General features: G+C 44.3%; 1 protein-coding gene across 1 annotated transcript in view; it reads right to left on the minus strand.

Moving 5' to 3' along the window:
- Nucleotides 1-1116: 1116 nt before the first annotated feature.
- ARMC9 (armadillo repeat containing 9) overlaps nt 1117-19612 on the minus strand; it is a 153988-nt gene continuing 135492 nt past the window's right edge. Inside the window, exons 23-25 of the mRNA XM_070946560.1 lie at nt 18717-18846; nt 2961-3130; nt 1117-1212 (exon numbers count right to left, since the gene is read on the minus strand). Of these exons, the coding sequence (XP_070802661.1) occupies nt 1190-1212; nt 2961-3130; nt 18717-18846 (323 nt within the window). The 3' untranslated portion in view covers nt 1117-1189. The remainder of the gene's footprint in view (nt 1213-2960; nt 3131-18716; nt 18847-19612) is intronic.

The following is a 19612-nucleotide window of genomic DNA, read 5'->3' on the forward strand; positions in this document are numbered from 1 at the left end:
TGGGGCAACTGCCGACCCCATCATTCCCTGCTGCCAGCCCTTTGAGGTAGGCCAGGTCAGGAAACAAGACACAAGACATCCTGGTAATCTCTTTTATTGATACAGGCTACCCTAACAGGATCTGATAGCATGCCCCTTTCCCTCCCTCATATAGCAAAGTGAATCAATAGAGAGCAATCTTGAGCTTCTTCCTCATGCGTTCCCGTTTTCCTGGGGTAAGTTCATATTTTCCCCACAACTGCTGTCTACAGGTCGTCCTCGACTTACGACAGTTCCTTTAGTGATCGTTCGAAGTTACAACGGCATTGAAAAAAGTGACTTAGGACCGGTTTTCGTATATACGACCGCCGCAGCATCCCGCAAAATTCAAATGCTTGGCAAATGGCTCATATTTATGACGGGTTGCAGTGTCCTGGGGTCACATGATTTGCTTTTGCGACCTTCTGACAGGCAAGGTCAACTGGGATTCACGTTAACAACCGGGTTACTAACTTAACAAACGCAACGGTTCATTTACCGACGGAGGCAAGGAAAGCCGTAAAATGGGGCAAAACAACAAGTATTTCACTTAACCACATGAATTTGGAGCTCAATTGTGGTCGTAACTCGAGGACTACCTGTACGGTATCTTCAAGGCCATTTCTGTAGTCCTCTACATTTCAAGAAAGACTGGCGGGAGATCGAAGGCAGAGCCGCACCTGCATGGAACATTCTAGACGTCTCTTCCAGTTCTTCAAATTCTCTGAACAACACCCGATGTCTCACCCATCGGGGTCCCCAGAAGGTTCTGCTAAACCTTGAATCATGGCCCAATCGTGGTTTAAAAGAGACCCACAGCTCCGTTCTCCATTCCACACAGAATGTCGTGAAGCTCAGCTGGTCTTCCTTCGGCATTTCACGAGAGGACAGAGGCTATTTTGTCGTTTTCCTTTTTTCAGGCCACAAAGGCTGTGGATATTTCAGACATATTTATCTGGTTCCGGAAAAGGATCCCGTCTTTCGATCAAGTCCGGAAAAAAACCCCCACATCCTATCAGATAGACTCCGAGCCACGGGGTGTAGAGTGTCGGCATTCAGCGCTCATCTCCTGCTTTGTCTATGGGGTGCCAGGAAGATGCCAGGGTTCCCGTTACAGCCCGCTGATTGTAGCTGTCTTCGGGCTGGGGGCTCTTGAGGAAAGGGTCTGTCCTCACCTCCTCGAAGAATGGCTGCCTGCAGGAGAGAGAGGGAGAGAAAGAGGGGAGGGGGTGGTCTCGGGTAAAGCGGGAATCGTAAACCGGTCGAGCAGCGTTTCTCAACTATGGCCTCTTGAAGATGGGTGGACTTCAACTCCCAGAATTCCCCAGCCAGCTTCGTGTTGGTTGCTTTCTGGCAGGCATTTCATGACCCGTCTAGGTGACATCATCAGTGCTAGAAGGGAGTGGGGATTTGGAGAAGGGAGGAGGAGGAGGAGGGAGAGAGGAAGAAAAGGGAGGAGGATTGTAGGGTTCTTGGTGCTCTCTGTTATTTGCAAACATTTCATGACCCAACTAGATAACATCATCAGTGTTAGAAGGGAGTGGGGGTTTGGAGAAGGGAGGAGGAAGAAGAAGAGGAGGAGGAGGAAGAGGAAGAGAGAGGAAGAAAAGGGAGGATTGTGAGGGGTCCTTGGTGCTCTCTGAGCTTGGTGGTTTTCTTACAGACATTTCATTATCCAACTAGGTAACATTATCAGTGCTAGGAGGAGGAGGAGGAGTTTGCAGAAAGGAGGAGGAGGAGGAGGAGGAGGAGGAGGAGGAGGAGGAGGAGGAGGAGGAGGAGGAGGAGGAGGAGGAGGAGGAGGAGGAGGAAAAGGACTGGGGTCCTTGGTGCTCTCTGATCTTGGCTGTTTTCTTGCAAACATTTCATTACCCAAATAGGTAACATCATCAGTGTTAGGAGTGAGTGGGGTTTGCTCTCTGTTTATGTACTAGTGGCTTGCCCTGTCAGTGGTGGTGCCACTCCCTTCTCACACTGATGATATTGCCTAATTGGGCAATGAAACGTCTGCAAGTAAACCACCAAACTTGAGAATGCACCAAAAGACCTCTCATTTTATTATTATTATTATTATTATTATTTATTAAATTTATAATTATTATTTTTTTTAATTGCAAAAGTTTTACAATTACATTTTCACCCCATTTCTCCCCCCCCCAACCCACTCAAATCTCCCAACCTCTTCCTCCCTAACCCTCCCTAACCCTCCCCTCCCCCCGGACTTCCATACAATATACTCATATCAAGAGAAAAAATCCCCCCTTTGTATAAAACTTGAACCCCTCCCTCCCCCTTATAATTTTTCATCTTCATTACATTAAAATATTTCTATCTTAATATAATATAACATTTTCAAATAAAAACTATTTGATATTTCCTGGTTTGATATTTGTTCTGAACATAATCAAATTTACATATTATTATATATTTCAACCCTGAGCTACAAAATATTCTCCTTTATCGATATTCTGGAGAAAACAACAAAACATTGTGTGCCTTACAAACGTAGGTGGCCAAATGATGGAAGAAAAAGAAAAAATAAATAAATTACTAATTGATATCAAAGGGAGATTTGGGGGGCATTTGCCAATGATTTAGAAACGTCCCATCACCTGGAGATGGCACAACTCAAGTTGCAAAAGTTGACCCTACTTGGAGACATTTTCCTGTGTCGCCTCTGTCATTCTTGGATCCTTGGCTAAAATCTGAATTGCTGGCATCTCTGGCTAGTGCAATTGGGCTGCAATGTTCATACAGATGAATTATTATCGGTCAAAGACTAGACGAATAGCAGAGGCGATGTCAGGAATGAGGCCAGCACATCTGGAGGACACCAATTTGCTGACGGTTCGCGAAGAAAGAAAATCGGAACGTTTTGAAGGAGCACACAGACGACGTGGCAAAACAAAATTATTATTATTATTATTATTATTTGTCCTTACTTTGCTTGTTTCTCGTTGACTCTGAAGAGTTGGGGCGAAGGGCCGGGGGAGCTCCAGACGGGCAGAACTGGGGAGCGATGGACGGGAGCTTCCCTCTGCCGAGCCGGAGGTTCTGGAAATCTGGGGCGCAGGGCATTTTGGGTTTGCTGGCAAAGCCCGGGTGGAATTGGCTGCGAGAAACAAAGGAAGAAGGGAGCAATGAAAACTTCTCCGTTGGGTGAACTTGGGAGAAGAAAAGAGAAAAGACCAGGTTTTGTAATAGACGAGAAGTCGTAGCTCAGGGTTGAAATGAGAGGTCCGTGCAGAGGTGGGATTCAGTCAGTTCGGAGAACTGGATGTTAATTTTAATCCGGTTCGTCGAATTGGTAATTGCAAGGACTGGCTGACTCCGCCCACCCCACCCCGCCCCTCCCAGGAGTCTCCATGCAGCCCGTTTTGGATGCCAGGTAAGTGCAGGGCGCGCACGGAGGCTCTGGGAAGGTGAAAAATGAGCCTACCAGAAGTACCGGAAGTCCGGAAATGGGCATGTTTCCAGCCTCCGGAGCCCAGGGGAGGCTGTTTTCGCCCTCCCAGAGGCTCGAGAAAAGCCTCCAGAGCCTAGGGAGGGCAAAAACCCCGCACCGCTGTGGTGCAGGAAGCTGACTAGGCCACTCCCCCATGGTCACGCCCACCCAGCAACTGGGCAGACAACCGGTTGCTAAAATTTTTCAATCCCACCTCTGGGTCCTTGGTGCTCTCTGTGATGACCTGGGGCGTGGCACGAAAGCAACACAGCCAGAGAACAGGTCTAACTCCAACTTTACTGCTCCAACTGTGCCCCCAAATGTCCCCACGTTTACTACACGCACCTTCAGCAGCCTCTGACTACGAGTAGTCCACTAAGCCAGGTTTAGCCACACAGTAACCAGGGCCTGCAGTCCAGTAAGCCAGGTTTAGCCCACACAATAACCAGGGCCAGCAGTCCCAGTAAGCCAGGTTTAGCCACATATTAACAGGGCCTGCAGTCCAGTAAGCCAGGTTTAGCCACACAATAACCAGGGCCAGCAGTCCAGTAAACCAGGTTTAGCCACATATTAACCAGGGCCTGCAGTCCAGTAAGCCAGGTTTAGCCACACAATAACCAGGCCCAACAGTCCAGTAAACCAGGTTAGCCACACAGTAACCAGGGCCTGCAGTCCAGAAAGCAAGGTTTGCACAACAATAACCAGAGCAACCACTAGCTGGCTCAGGCTGCATTGTTCTCGCCTTCTCTCTTCTCTCCGTGCTCTGGGATCAGGAGGGGGTGATCCTTGCTTATCGTCTGAGCTCTGTCTCTCCTGCTCCTCCCTGTCTGCAAGCCTTTCTAATCCTGAAAATCCTTGCCCGGACTGGCCCTGCCCTTCCCCAGTTTCCTCCACAGCCAACGGAGCCGCCTTCTCGGTCTCTGTCGGCTCTTGTTCCACCTCCTGTTCCAGCTCATCTTCCCTCACAGATTCAGACTCCGACCGGGGCATGACAGTGTGTCTGAGCTTGGTGGTTTGTTTGATTTTTATATGAGATTTTATATTCTGTAAGCCGCCTTGAGTCGCCATTTGCAAATAGGCGGCGATATAAATTCCCGAAATAAATAAATTGATTACATTTGTTGGCCAAACTAGGCAACATAATTAGTTCCGGAAGGGAGGGGGGGTTTGTGGAGTGGAGGAGGAGGACGACTGTGGGCAGTCAAACAAAGTCAAGAGGGAAGGAGATTCACTCCACACCCGTGTTCCTAATTTAACAACTGCAGTGGTTCACTTAACAACAATGGCAAGAAAGGTCATAAAACAGGGCAAAACTCAGTAATACTACAGGATGTCCTTGACTGACAACAGTTCATTTAGTGACTGTTCAAAGTTACAACGGCACTGAAAAAAAGTGACTTATGGCCATTTTTCATACTTACGACCGTCGTAGCATCCTCTCAGTTATGTGATTTACATTCAGATGCTTGGCAACCGACTCACATTTACGACGGCCGCAGTGTCCCGGGGTCACTGTGATCCGCTTTTGCGACCTTCTGACAAGCAAAGTCAAGGGGGAAGCCAGATTCACTTAACAACTGGGTTATTGACTTGACAGGTGGAGTGATTCACTTAACAACGGTGGCCAGAAAAGTCATAAAACGGGGCAAAACTTACTTAACAAATTTCTTCCTTAACAAATAAAGCTTGGGCTCAACTGTGGTTGCATGTCAAAGACTAAGAACACCAGAATATCAGAGTTGGAAGGGACCTTGGAGGTCACCTAGTCCAACCCCCTGCCCTTAAGAACTGTCTCGCTTAACAACATAAATTTTGGGGCTCAATTGTGGTTGAAGGTCAAGGACTCCCTGTACTTTTTTTACAGAGCAAATCCAGGATGGATGGACCCCTGTCCCCCTTGCATGCAACAGAACAATAGAGCGAAGCAATTCCCTGCCTGTCTCAACAGCCAGGAAGGGAGAGCGAGGCCCAGATACTGCAGAGATAGTTAAAACAAAGCTTTACAGAATGACAAGCGTTGGAAGGGATCTTATAGGTCATCTAGTCCATCCCCCTGCCCAAGCAGGAGACCCTACACCATTTCTGACAGAAGGCAGTCCAGTCTCTTCTTGAAAGCCTCCAGGGATGAAGCTCCCACAACTTCCGAAGGGAACTTCTGTTCCATGGGTTGATTGTTTCTCACTGCCAGAAAATTTCTCCTTATTTCCAGGTTGAATCTCTCCTTGGTCAGAATAGAATAGAATAGAATAGAAGAATAGAATAGAATAGAATAGAATAGAATAGAATAGAATAGAATAGAATAGAATAGAATAGAATAGAATAGAATAATTAATGGAATGGAATGTAATAGAGAAAATGAGAATAGAGAAAATGAATAGAATAGAATAATTAATGGAATGGAATGGAATAGAGAAAATGAATAGAATAGAGAAAATGAATAGAATAGAATAGAATAATTAATGGAATGGAATGTAATAGAGAAAATGAGTAGAATAGAGAAAATGAATATAATAGAGAAAATGAGTAGAATAGAGAAAATGAATAGAATAGAATAGAATAGAATAGAATAGAATAGAATAGAATAGAATAGAATAGAATAGAATAGAATAGAATAATTAATGGAATGGAATGGAAAAGAGAAAATGAGTAGAATAGAGAAAATGAATAGAATAGAATAGAATAGAATAGAATAGAATAGAATAGAATAGAATAATTAATGGAATGGAATGGAATAGAGAAAATGAACAGAATAGAATAGAATAGAATAGAATAGAATAGAATAGAACAGAACAGAACAGAATAGAATAATTAATGGAATGGAATGAAATAGAGAAAATGAATAGAATAGAATAGAATAGAATAGAATAGAATAGAATAGAATAGAATAGAATAGAATAGAATAGAATAATTAATGGAATGAAATAGACAAAATTAATAGAATAGAATAGAATAGAATAGAATAGAATAATTAATGGAATGGAATGGAATAGAGAAAATGAATAGAATAGAATAGAATAGAATAGAATAGAATAGAATAGAATAGAATAGAATAGAATAGAATAGAATAGAATAATTAATGGAATGGAATGGAATAGAGAAAATGAATAGAATAGAATAGAATAGAATAGAATAGAATAATTAATGGAATGAAATATACAAAATTAATAGAATAGAATAGAATAGAATAGAATAGAATAGAATAGAATAGAATAGAATAGAATAGAATAATTAATGGAATGGAATGGAATAGAGAAAATGAATAGAATAGAATAGAATAGAATAGAATAGAATAGAATAGAATAGAATAGAATAATTAATGGAATGGAATGGAATAGAGAAAATGAATAGAATAGAATAGAATAGAATAGAATAGAATAGAATAGAATAGAATAATTAATGGAATGGAATGGAATAGAGAAAATGAATAGAATAGAATAGAATAGAATAGAATAGAATAGAATAGAATAGAATAATTAATGGAATGGAATGGAATAGAGAAAATGAATAGAATAGAATAGAATAGAATAGAATAGAATAGAATAGAATAGAATAGAATAGAATAGAATAATTAATGGAATGGAATGGAATAGAGAAAATGAATAGAATAGAATAGAATAGAATAGAATAGAATAGAATAGAATAATTAATGGAATGGAATGGAATAGAGAAAATGAATAGAATAGAATAGAATAGAATAGAATAGAATAGAATAGAATAGAATAGAATAGAATAGAATAGAATAGTTCCTCCTTATTTCCAGGTTGAATCGCTCCTTGGTCAGTTTCCATCCATTGTTCCTTCTCTGGCCTTCGGGTGCTTTGGAGAATAGCTTGACCCCCTTCCTCCTCTCTGGGGAAGTCCCTCAAATATTGGAAGATGCTCTTCTGTCTCCCCTGGTCCTTCTCTTCACTAGACTAACTTGAGAGGATCCCCTGTGCAGCAAACCATCGAAAGGAGCGATTCTGCTGGCTGAGAAAGATTAATGTGGTTCTTTCCACCTGGACGGAATCAACGATCAGCAGCTTCGGTTTCCAGGGGAATGTCCTGCAAGGTTACACATCTCGGTTTCCCCCAAATGATCGCCTTTGTTTGAGGTTTGGGATTCGGCAAATAATGAATCATTGTTAGCAACAGATGGAACAGCACATTAATCTGACAAGCGTGTTGGCATCAACCTGGAAGGCCAGTTTGCACACCTTCTGTGAACAATCCCCTCCCGTCCCCGGGGTATCTTTGCTGAAGATCTGGCTCAATTATTCCGGTTCAGGAAGAAGGCGCTGACCAAACATGAACCCTGCTGATGGAATCTCAGTTTATTTTATTTTTTTTCCCCTCCGAGCATTCTCGGAGGAAAAAAAAAAAGAGTTTCCAAGCAGCCGTTTTCAACCGTTGGTCTCCAACCAAGGGTGAAATGCTCCCGGTTCGGACCGGATCGCTCGATCCGGTAACGATGGAGGCGGGTGGTTCGGAGAACCGGTAGCAAAAATCCCTGCCCCACCCCCCCATGCCCAGCTGAGCCGCTCAATCATCAGATTCTTTTTTTTTTTTAGTTTTTAAAAGCATTTTTTCTACAACCTCTTCGGCCAAAAAAATGCTTTTAAAATTAAAAAAAAAAAAGCCTCTGATGATCGCGCGGCTCAGCTGGGATCGTCAAAGGCTTTTAAAAGCATTTTTTCTACAACCTCTTCAGAGGTTGTAGAAAAAACACTTTTAAGAGCCTCTGATGATCCAAGCTGAGTTGCCTAATCGGCAGAGGCTTTTTTTCTTTTAAATGCCTCTGACGATCCAAGCTGAGTTGCCTGATCAGCGGAGACTTTTTTTCTTTTAAGAGCCTCTGACGATCCAAGCTGAGTTGCCTGATCAGCAGAGGCTTTTTTTCTTTTAAATGCCTCTGACGATCCAAGCTGAGTTGCCTGATCGGCAGAGGCTTTTTTTCTTTTAAATGCCTCTGACGATCCAAGCTGAGTTGCCTGATCAGCAGAGGCTTTTTTTCTTTTAAATGCCTCTGACGAGCCCAGCTGAGTTGCCTGATTGTCAGAGGCATTTAAAAGAAAAAAAGCCTCTGACGATCAGGCAACTCAGCTGGGATCTCAGAGCCTTTTGAAAGCATTTTTTAACAACCTCTTCGCCTAAGAGGTTGTAGAAAAAATGATTTTAAAAGTTTTTTTAAAAAAATTGGCCACGCCCACCCATGCACATTACCCCCCCCCAAGCCGGTAGTAACAAATTTTAGATTTCACCACTGTCTCCAATCTACTTTGATTTAACTTCCTTGGATCACAACTTGGTGAAACCTTACTGGCAAAAGAGCCAGCAACCCCAGAAGAGGAGAGGGGGGGAAAACATGGTACAGGGTTACACGGTCCACGTATGACCGTTGCAGCATCCCCATGGTCCACAAACAACGGGGGAAGCTGGATTCATGTAACAAACGGGTGATTCACTTAAAAAACGGCAAAAAGTGAATTGCTTACCAACCGTGGCAAAAAAAAAATAAATCATAAAATTGGGTGCAATTCACTTAACAATCACCTTGCTTAGCGACAGAAAGTCTGCTTCCAATTGTGGTCGTAAGTAAGGTAAGAGCTACCTGTATCAACAATCCGCCGTGAAGACCTGGCTTTTCCGGCAGGCCTGGGGCCGTTGATCTCGCTCTTGTGATCTGGCGAGATCCGGCCATGAATGGCGTGAATGAGTTTTTAATGTTTTTTTTTTAAATTTGATTTATATGCCGCCCTTCTCCGGAGACTCAGGGCGGCTTACAATGCGCTAAGCAATAGCGCATTTTAATTTTAAAATGTTTTTTATAATGATTTTTTAAAATGTATTGTGAGCCGCCCTGAGTCTTCGGAGAGGGGCGGCATATAAATCTAATTAATTAAATTAATTAATTAAATTAAATCCTGCTCATCCTGCCCTGGTTGTTTGAATTCTCAGCAAAGAATGAAAAACACCTAACACATTTAACCTTTTGTCACATAAAAACCCATTTGCAACAGGGCTGTTCTCCGGCTTCCTAACTGCATCTTGCTAGGATCTGACCTGCTGTTCAGACATGCTGTCCATCGAGGTGCTTAGAACAAGCCAAGATTTACCAAGCACTGAGTCCCTGGAAGATAATGCTACATGAAATTATTTCACAGAATTAGAGAAGGGACCTCGGAGGTCTTCCAGTCGTACCCCCCAACTCAAGCGGGAAACCCTATGAGACAAATGTCTGTCCAATCTCTTCTTAAAAACCTCCAGTGATGAAGCCACCCACAAATTCTGGTGGCATTCTGTTCCACTGGTTGATTGTTCTACTGTTAGGAAATGTCTCCTTAGTTCTAAGTTGCTTCTCTCCTTACTTGGTTTCCATCTGTTGCTTCTTGTCCTGCCTTCAGGTGCTTTGGAGCAGCCGTCACCAACTGGTGGTCCGTGGACCACTGGTGGTCCGCGAGAAAATTTTGGTGGTCCGCAGAAAGATTATTTGCATTTTTAATATTGGACTAAATCAGGGGTCCTCAAACTGCAGCACTTGGGACAGAGTTGTGCCTCCGTTACCTGAGTCTCTGTCATCGGCAGGAGAGGACTCCGAGAGCGAAGGAGAGGAGTTGGCAAGGCCTCCCTCTCCAGGACCCTCCTCTCTGGCAATGCCTTCGGTGTCCGCCGAAGGGCAAGAGATCGGGCCGGGGCCAAGCACGTCCACGCAGCCACAGGTGGACAGTGATGAGGGTAATGATTCTTGGCTGGATCCACGCCAGCATCGCAGAGATAAGCGCGCGCAACAGAAGAAAAGGCGTGCCCGAGATTAGGCTGAGTCACTGGACCACACCCCACAGGATATAAAAGGGAGCGTGGTGGCCAGGCAAACCTTGTGATGAACAAAGCTGAAAGCTTCCACGCCATTCTGCATTGCCGAACTTTTGCTTTAAGACTGGATTATCTCTGGACTTGATTGTAATTATTGAGCTGCTTTCCTTTGATGTATCAGAAGTGGGGAGAAGTTATCTCTCCTCTTCGTAAATAATAAACTCTTGGCAGGCAGCCACTAGGTTGTTGCCAAGTTCCGTTATCATAAGGAAAAGGATTTTGCCGGCTGGTTTGTTCTTTAACTCCTGAACGTCTGTTGGTGTGTGTGCATGTGATTGGGGGACAGAACAGACAGATGCGTGCAATGAATGTTTGTGTTGCTGCAGAGAGTCTCCCCCTTCGGGGTCTTTTTCTGTGGGTCGGAGTGGGCAGAAATTCCGAATTGGGGTCGGCCTCCTGGTGTGGGGCTTTGGGCGAAGGCTGGAGGGAAGAGCCGCTGGTGGCGAAGAGCCGGAGGGCCTCGTTCCAGTGGGACTGCATCACGGCCTGGAACCGGCTGACCATCTCATCCCGCTGAGCCTCCAGGCACCGATACCTGGCCTGCAGATCTTCTCTCTGCTTGGAAAGCCTATGTATGCTCCTAGTCCTCAGTGAGGTGCTTCTGCTGAGCTTCCTCCTCGGTCAGATCCAATTTGAACTGAGCTGTTTTGCCAACTCTTTCTCCTGGTGGCTGCTTAACTCCAACAACTGTTGCCTGTTGGGACCCTAAGGATCCGGGCGAGCAAGAGAGGAGTGGGTGGGAGGGGCGAGTAGAGGCTGGTGAGCTGCCCCTTGACATGAGTGACATTGAGTTGGCCACCCCCACTCAGTCACATGACCAGCTAGCCACACCCACCCAGCCGGTCATCAGGTAAATCATATTAGTGGTCCGCGGAATTTAAAATTATGAATTTAGTGATCCCTCAGATCCGAAAGGTTGGGGACCCCTGCTTTGGAGAATAGGTGAACCCCCCTCCTCTTTGTAGCATCTCTTCTAATATTGGAAGACTGCTATCATCTCCCCGCGCCGTGCCCCCCACCCCCCGAGTCCTTCTCTTCCTTAATAGAATTCTTTATTGGCCAAGTGTGATTGGACACACAAGGAATTTGTCTTTGGTGCATAAACTCTCAGGGTACATAAATGATGCATACATTAAGAATCATAAGATACAACACTTACAACAGTAAGTGTTGTATCTTACAAGATACAACAGTAGTCAGAGGCTACTAAATAAGCAATCAAATCATACTAGGAACTAAACATCGGGCTATCAACATAATAATTTTAAATTGGGGTATTTTAAATTTTTGGGGTTTTAAATCGGCCAAATCTATTTAATTATTTTAATTTTTAATCATTGTTGTGTCTTGTGTTTTTAAATTGGCTGTACACCGCCCTGAGTCCTTCGGGAGAAGGGCGGTATAGAAATAAAATTATTATTATTATTATTAAATAAAATAATATAAATCGTAAAGATACAAGCAATAAGGTTATAGTGATAAATAGATGGAAATAGGTAATAGGAAGGATGAGAAGAAGAAGAATAGTAAATAGTTTGACAATGTTGTGGGAATGAGTTGTTTAGCAGGGTGATGGCATGTGGGAAAAAACTGTCTTTGTGTCTAGTTGTTCTGGTGTGCAGTGCTCTATAACACTTATTTACGAGACCACCTTCTGCCACCGATAACCTCCCACCGGCCAATACGCTCCCACAGAGAGGGCCTCCTCAGGGTGCCGTCGGTCAGGCAATGTCGGCTGGCGACCCCCCAGGGAAGAGTCTTCTCTGTGGGAGCACCCGCCCTCTGGAACGAGCTACCCCCAGGGATACAACTGATCCCGGACCTCCGGACCTTCCGCCGGGCTCTGAAGACTTTTTTATTTCAGCAAGCCGGGCTGGGTTAAACATTTTTTTAATTGGGGAATGTTATGGGTAAGGGGTTTTTAAATTGGGGGAAGCCAAATGATAAATTTAATTTTGTTTTTATAGTATTTTAATGTTTGTATTGTGTGTTTTTAATTTTGGCTGTTCACCGCCCCGAGTCCTTCGGGAGAGGGGGCGGTATAAAAATTAGATAAATAAATAAATAAATAAATAAATAAATAAATAAATAAATAAATCGTCGTTTTGAGGGCAGAAGTTAAAACAGTTTATGTCCTGGATGTGAAGGGTCTGTAGATATTTTGACAGCCTATTTCATATTTCAATATTTCTGCAACCCAACAAGACAGGAAACAGACTTCAGAGGATCATTAGAACTGCAGAAAAAATCATGGCTACCAACCTGCCTTCCATGGAGGACCTGGATACTGCACGAGTCAAAAAGAGGGCTGGGAAAATATTTAAAGACCCCTCGCATCCTGGACATAAACTCCTACCCTCAAAATGACGCTATAGAGCACTGCACACCAGAACAACTAGACACAAGGACAGCTTTTTCCCCGAACGCCTTCACTCTGCTAAACAACTAATTCCCACAATACTGTCAAACTATTCACTAAGTCTGCATTACTATTACTATTAAACTTCTCATCGTTCCCATCACCCATCTCCTCCCTCTTATGACTACATGACTGTAATTTTGCTGCTTTTATCCTTACGATTTATATTGATATTGTTTCCTGATTGCTTATTTGTACCCTATGACTATCATTAAGCGTTGTACTTTGTGATTCTTGACGAGTGTATCTTTTCTTTTTATGTACACTGAGAGCCTATGCACCAAAGACAATTTCCTTGTGTGTCCAATCACACTTGGCCAATAAAGAATTCTACGTTCTATTTCAATATTTCATATTTAGATAAACTAGACCTGCCTAATTCCTGCAATTCCGGTTCTTTGTACGTTTTAGCCTCTCTAAATCATCTTCATTGCTCTTCTCTCTACTCTTTTTAGTGTCTCGACCTCGTTTTTTTTTTTTTTTTTATAACAGGGTGAACCAAACTGGGTGCAGTGTGATCTTGCAAAGGCTTTATGAACTAACTCCTGTTACGGAAATGAGAGATATTAAACTGTTTGAAGAGAACACATTCTGTCACGCTCTTTCTGGATACCGGAATTTAAATATTTGCCTATCAAGAGTTCGCATTCTCTTCTCTATTTGCTGAACAGAATCAGAATCAAAGATCTGCCGGAAACCTGAGAGCAGACAAAAAAAGTTACGTGAGCTTCTCGGTGACCCAAAAACCACGACGAAAGATGCAAACAGACAGCAGAACGGGATGTTCCCCTCTGCACAATAATAGGAAGTAGAGGCATCGTTCTAATGTTACAGAAAGTTCTCAGAAACGGCAGAGACCCAAACGATACAGGTACAGGTGGACGTAGAAGGTATTTGTTTAGTGACAATTCGAAGATAACAATGGCACTGAAAGGAGTGGCTTATTGCGATCATTTTTCACACTTATGACCGCTGCAGATCCCAATGCAGGCGCTCGGCAGCTGACTCATACTTATGACCAGGGGTGAAATGTAAAATTTGTTACTACTGGTTCTGTGGGCATGGCATGGTGAAGGGGGGGGGGGGTGTTTAATGTGACTGGGTGGGCGTGGCCAACTTTTTTTTTTTTTTTTTTACTTTTAAAAGCATTTAAAATGAAAAGCATTTTCAGCCGAAGAGGCTGTTAAAAAAAAAAATGCTTTGAAAAGCCTCTGACGATCCCAGCTGAGTTGCCTGATTGGCAGAGGCTTTTTTCTTTTAAAAACATTTTTTTCTACAACCTTAAGAGGTTAAAAGCCTCTGACGATCCCAGCTGAGTTGCCTGATTGGCAGAGGCTTTTTTCTTTTAAAAACATTTTTTTCTACAACCTTAAGAGGTTAAAAGCTTCTGATGATCCCAGCTGAGTTGCCTGATTGGCAGAGGCTTTTTCTTTTAAAAACATTTTTTTCTACAACCTTAAGAGGTTAAAAGCTTCTGACGATCCCAGCTGAGTTGCCTGATTGGCAGAGGCTTTTTTCTTTTAAAAACATTTTTTTCTACAACCTTAAGAGGTTAAAAGCCTCTGACGATCCCAGCTGAGTTGCCTGATTGGCAGAGGCTTTTTTCTTTTAAAAACATTTTTTTCTACAACCTTAAGAGGTTAAAAGCCTCTGATGATCCCAGCTGAGTTGCCTGATTGGCAGAGGCTTTTTTCTTTTAAGAACATTTTTTTCTACAACCTTAAGAGGTTAAAAGCCTCTGACGATCCCAGCTGAGCCGCGCGATCATCAGAGGCTTTTTTTTTTTACTTTTAAAAGCATTTTTTCGGCCGAAGAGGTTGTAGAAAAAAAATGCTTTTAAAAGTAAAAAAAAAAAAAAGAGCCTCTGATGATCGTGCGGCTCAGCTGGGCATGGGGGGGGGGGCGTGCAGGGATTTTTGCTACCGGTTCTCCGAACCACCCACTGCCATCGCTACCGGATCGGGTGATCCGGTCTGAACCGGAAGCATTTCACCCCTGCTTATGATGGTTATCATCCCCCATTTGTGACATTTGGGAAAAGACAAGTCAAAAATCCTTGCCTGTACAAGTAGTTCTCGACTTACAACAGTTTGTTTAGTGACCATTTTTCACACTTACGACTATTGTAGTATCCCCATGCTCACGTGATCAAAATTCGGACGTTTGGCAACTGACTCGTATTTATGACGGATGCGATGTCCCCGGGTCATGTGATCCCTTTTTGCGACCTTCTGACAAGCAAAAGTCATTGGGGAAGCCGGATTAGTTAACAACCGGGTTACTAACTTGACAACTGCAGTGATTCACTTAACAACGGTGGCAAGAAAGGTCTTAAAACGGGGCAAAACTCAACTGTCTTGCTTAGCAATGGAAATTTTGAGCTCAACTGTGGTCGTAAGTCGAGGACTCCCAGTAAACCTTTCTGGAATAATAGTTTGTCCTACACCACAGTCCCAAACCAGATGTCATTTCAGGCCAAATAAATTAACCCACTGGGAACTCCAAAAACTGAAACATCGACAAAGTTCTATTGGGTAAGTTCAGCTAGAAAACATTGGAGGGAGTCCTCAACTTACGACCACAATTGAGGCCCAAAACATATTGTTGTTAAGTGAGGAATTTGTTAAGTGAATTTTGCCCCGTTTTACGAATTTCCTTGCCCAGTTGTTAAGTGAATCACAGCAGTTATTAAATTAGTAACACCGTTGTTATGTGAATCTGGCTTCCCCATTCATTTCGCTCGTCATGGAGGTCGCAAAAGCGGATCGCATGACCTTGGGACACGGCAACAGTCATAACTGTGAGTCAGTTGTCAAGCATGCCAATGTAACTCACATGACTGCAACGGTCGTAAGTGTGAAAAACGGTCCTGAGTCACTTTTTTCAGTGCCGTTGAAATCTTGAAACGGTCTCTAAATGAACTGAATCGCCGAAAGCACACACTCTGCTAGAGAGTAGTTCCCTGAAGATGGATTCCCGCACGAGTCCGAAAGCTCGCAAGGCAAAACCTCCGGTCCCGCTTGACCGACCCGGATTGGATCCCACACTCCCGTTGTTGGCAACTCGACCGAGCCGCGATTTCCCTTCCAGCCGAAATGGAAACAGGAAGGTGTGCGGTGGGAATTAGCATTTTAGCAAAAAGGCTTCATCGGTTCCACCTCCTGCCCGATTTAATCCCCGTTTTACAAGTGACGATTTTGTAAACAAGCTGTCTATGGTTGTGCTGATTCAGGGATTAGCTGTTGAAATATCAGTTCCTCCCGTTTGACGAAGGGCAGGTCCGTTAGACGAGAGGAAATATCCGGAAAAAACATCCTATTTATTGAACTGGCCATCCCTTGGCTCCCAGGGCGCTGAGTTCATTCTTTCATTAAATTGTCTTCAGAGGGATTAGATTCCAGAAAGAGTGTAGAGAAGAGCAACAAAGACGATTAAGGGGTTGAAGGCTAAAGCATAAGAAGAACGGTTGCAGGAACTGGGTATGTCTACTTTAATGAAAAGAAGGACCAGGGGAGACATGATAGCAGCCTTCCAATATCTCAGGGGCTGCCCCAAAGAAGAGGGAGTCCAGCTATTCTCCAAAGCACCTGAAGGCAGGACAAGAAGCAACGGATGGAAAATAATCAAGGAGAGAAGCAACCTAGAACGAAGGAGGAATTTCCTGACAGTGAGAACAATTAACCAGTGGAACAGCTTGCCTCCAGAAATTATGAATGCTCCATCACTGGAAGTTTTTAAGAAGAGACTGGACTGCCATTTGACCTGCATGGTAAGGTCTCCTGCTTGAGCAGAAGGTTGGACCAGAAGATCTCCAAGATCCTAGGATTCTATGAAAGGAAGGAAGGAAGGTGTCAAGTTTCGAGGTCGTCTCAAATAAATTGCATTTCGAACAAAGTCTTTGAAGAAAAACTCCTATTTATTAAGCACGGCATTCTAGACCCGACTCCAAACAAAGCCAGCACTGACTTCCAGACCCAAAACCTTCCCTTTCCGTTTCCCTGCCCTCATTGGCCATCTTCCAAGTCACTCTACCCCTAATCTACTGCTCCAGCTCAAAGGAATTTCCCCCCTCCCATCCCATCTCCTAGGGAATATTATCTCCAGGGAAAATAAGTAGGTGAAAAGTCAAACGTCCCTTTCCAGACGCCTCCGCTTCTCCTTCTTATGTCAGCACTAGAGTAAATGCAGTTTGAAGTGCTGACAGAAGGAAGGAAGGAAGGAAGGAAGGAAGGAAGGAAGGAAGGAAGGAAGGGAGGGAGGGAGGGAGGGAGGGAGGGAGGGAGGGAGGGGGGAGGGAGGGAGGAATGGGTGGCAGCTCCTTGGAGGGAGATCAAACCTAGAAATAATGAGAAATTTCCTGACAGTGAGAAGAATTAACCAGTGGGACTACTTAGAATAGAATAGAATAACAGAGGTGGAAGGGACCTTGGAGGTCTTCTAGTCCAACCCCCTCCTTAGGCAGGAAACCGTATACCAGTGATGGCGAACCTTTTAGACACCGAGGGCCCAAACTCTGCACGCAGATGCCCAAACATGCGCAGTCATGCACGCACACATTCGCAGCAGAGACCCTAAGACCAGCTGGCCGGAGGGAGGCAGGAAATCCCAACACTGGCAGCTGTGCAAGAGCTAAGATCTTTTTCTTTCCTGAGCTTCTGTTTCGTCGTTTGCAGGGAAACAAAAGCTCACACAAGAAACAAAAGAAACGCTGCACCCGCGTTCCAGCACAACTGCCGTTGTGAAGTCAGTAACAACAGGCTGGTGAAGGGAATGTTGGCTTCCTCGTTGGCTTTGCTAGTCAGAAGGTCGCAAAAGAGGGCCCCGGGACACTGCAACTGGTCATAAATAGGAACCAGTTGCCGAGCGTTCTGAATTTTGATCACATGATCCTGGGGATGCTGCAACGGTCGTAAGTGTGAAAAATGGGCATACGTCCCTTATTTCAGTGCCGTTGTAACTTCGAACGGTCACTAAACAAACTGTTGTAAGCCGAGGACTAGCTGTATGTAACAGAATAACAGAGTACTTACAAGCTGGTTCCTGCAGTTACCACCGGCCCCCGGGGTCCCATCCACCCTTAACTCATTTTAAGACATAAGGCAGGGGTCCCCAAACTTGGCAGCTTGAAGACTTGTGGACTTCAGTTCCCAGAATTCTCCAGCCCGCATAATTGGCTGAGGAATTCTGGGAGTTGAAGTCCTTATGTCAGAGGCCTTCGAACTTGGCAGCCTTAAGACTTGTGGACTTCAACTCCCAGAATTCTCCAGCCAGCTATGCTCTATGTCAGAGTTCTTCAAACATGGCCGCTTTAAGACTTGTGGACTTCAACTCCCAGAATTCTCCAGCCAGCTATGCTCTATGTCAGAGGCCTTCAAACATGGCCGCTTGAAGACTTGTGGACTTCAGTTCCCAGAATTCTCCAGCCAGCATAATTGGCTGAGGAATTCTGGGAGTTGAAGTCCTTATGTCAGAGGTCTTCAAACTTGGCAGCTTTAAGACTTGTGGGCTTCAACTCCCGGAATTCTATGGGAGTTATGCTGGCTGGAGAATTCTGGGAGTTGAAGTCCACGAGTCTTAAAGCTGCCATGTTTGAAGGCCTCTGACATAGAGCATAGCTGGCTGGAGAATTCTGGGAGTTGAAGTCCACAAGTCTTAAAGCTGCCATGTTTGAAGGCCTCTGACATAGAGCATAGCTGGCTGGAGAATTCTGGGAGTTGAAGTCCACGAGTCTTAAAGCTGCCATGTTTGAAGGCCTCTGACATAAGAGCATAGCTGGCTGGAGAATTCTGGGAGTTGAAGTCCACGAGTCTTAAAGCTGCCATGTTTGAAGGCCTCTGACATAGAGCATAGCTGGCTGGAGAATTCTGGGAGTTGAAGTCCACAAGTCTTAAAGCTGCCATGTTTGAAGACCTCTGCCTTATGTCTTAAAGTTGCCAAGTTTGGAGAGCCCCGGTTTAAAAAAACGACGCGCTACTTACGCACCTGTTTGGCCAGCTGCTTACACTGTCTTGGGAAGAACCCGGGGAGTGAAGAATCAAAACTTCAGCAACTGACTGGATATCTGGGTCAGCTCCACGGTGCATCAAAGATCGTCCAGAAGCTTCAGTTTCAACTGTCGTTTGGGAAAAAAAGGAAGATTTTTTTTTTGGTATGCATGTTGTGCATTGACAATAAAGGTTTGAATTATCATTCCATACGTTGGAGGCCCATCGGAAAAGCTCAGGGGGATCGAGGTCATCTAGTCCACCCCCACTTTAACTCAACTAAAGCATCCTCAACATACAACTGTCTCGCCTCTGTCTGACACACTGAATAAAGGGGGAGTTTACTCCCTCTCTGTCAATTGTTTTTCCTACAAGGTTCCCCCACCCCAAACGTTGAATTCGAATCTACTGCTTTCACCCAGAATTTTTTTAATTTTTTTTAATTTGATTTATATGCCGCCCTTCTCCGGAGACTCAGGGTGGCTTACAATGCGCTAAGCAATAGCCTTCATACTTTTGTATATTTTATACAAAGTCACCTTATTGCCCCCACAAACTGGGTCCTCATTTTACCTATCTTAGAAAGGATGGAAGGCTGAGTCAACCTTGAGCCTGGTGAGATTCGAACCTGCAGTAATTGCAGGCAGCTGGTGTTAATAACAGTGCTTTAGTCTGCTGCGCCACCAGGGCACTGTTCTTGGTTCTAGAGCGACACAGAACTGACTGGCAAGAAACCACTGAACCACTTACAGGTAGTCCTTGACTTACAACCGTTCGTTTAGTGACCATTTCAGTGGTGGGATACAAATAATTTAACAACTGGCTTTCTGCCCTAATGACCGCTGGGTGGGCGTGGCCGTGGTGGGCGTGGCCAGGGGGTGTGACAGGCAGCAC

Source organism: Pituophis catenifer, unplaced genomic scaffold (assembly GCF_029215685.1).
Source record: "Pituophis catenifer annectens isolate HBS135680 unplaced genomic scaffold, rPitCat1.0.hap2 SCAF_6, whole genome shotgun sequence".
NCBI lineage: Eukaryota > Metazoa > Chordata > Lepidosauria > Squamata > Colubridae > Pituophis > Pituophis catenifer.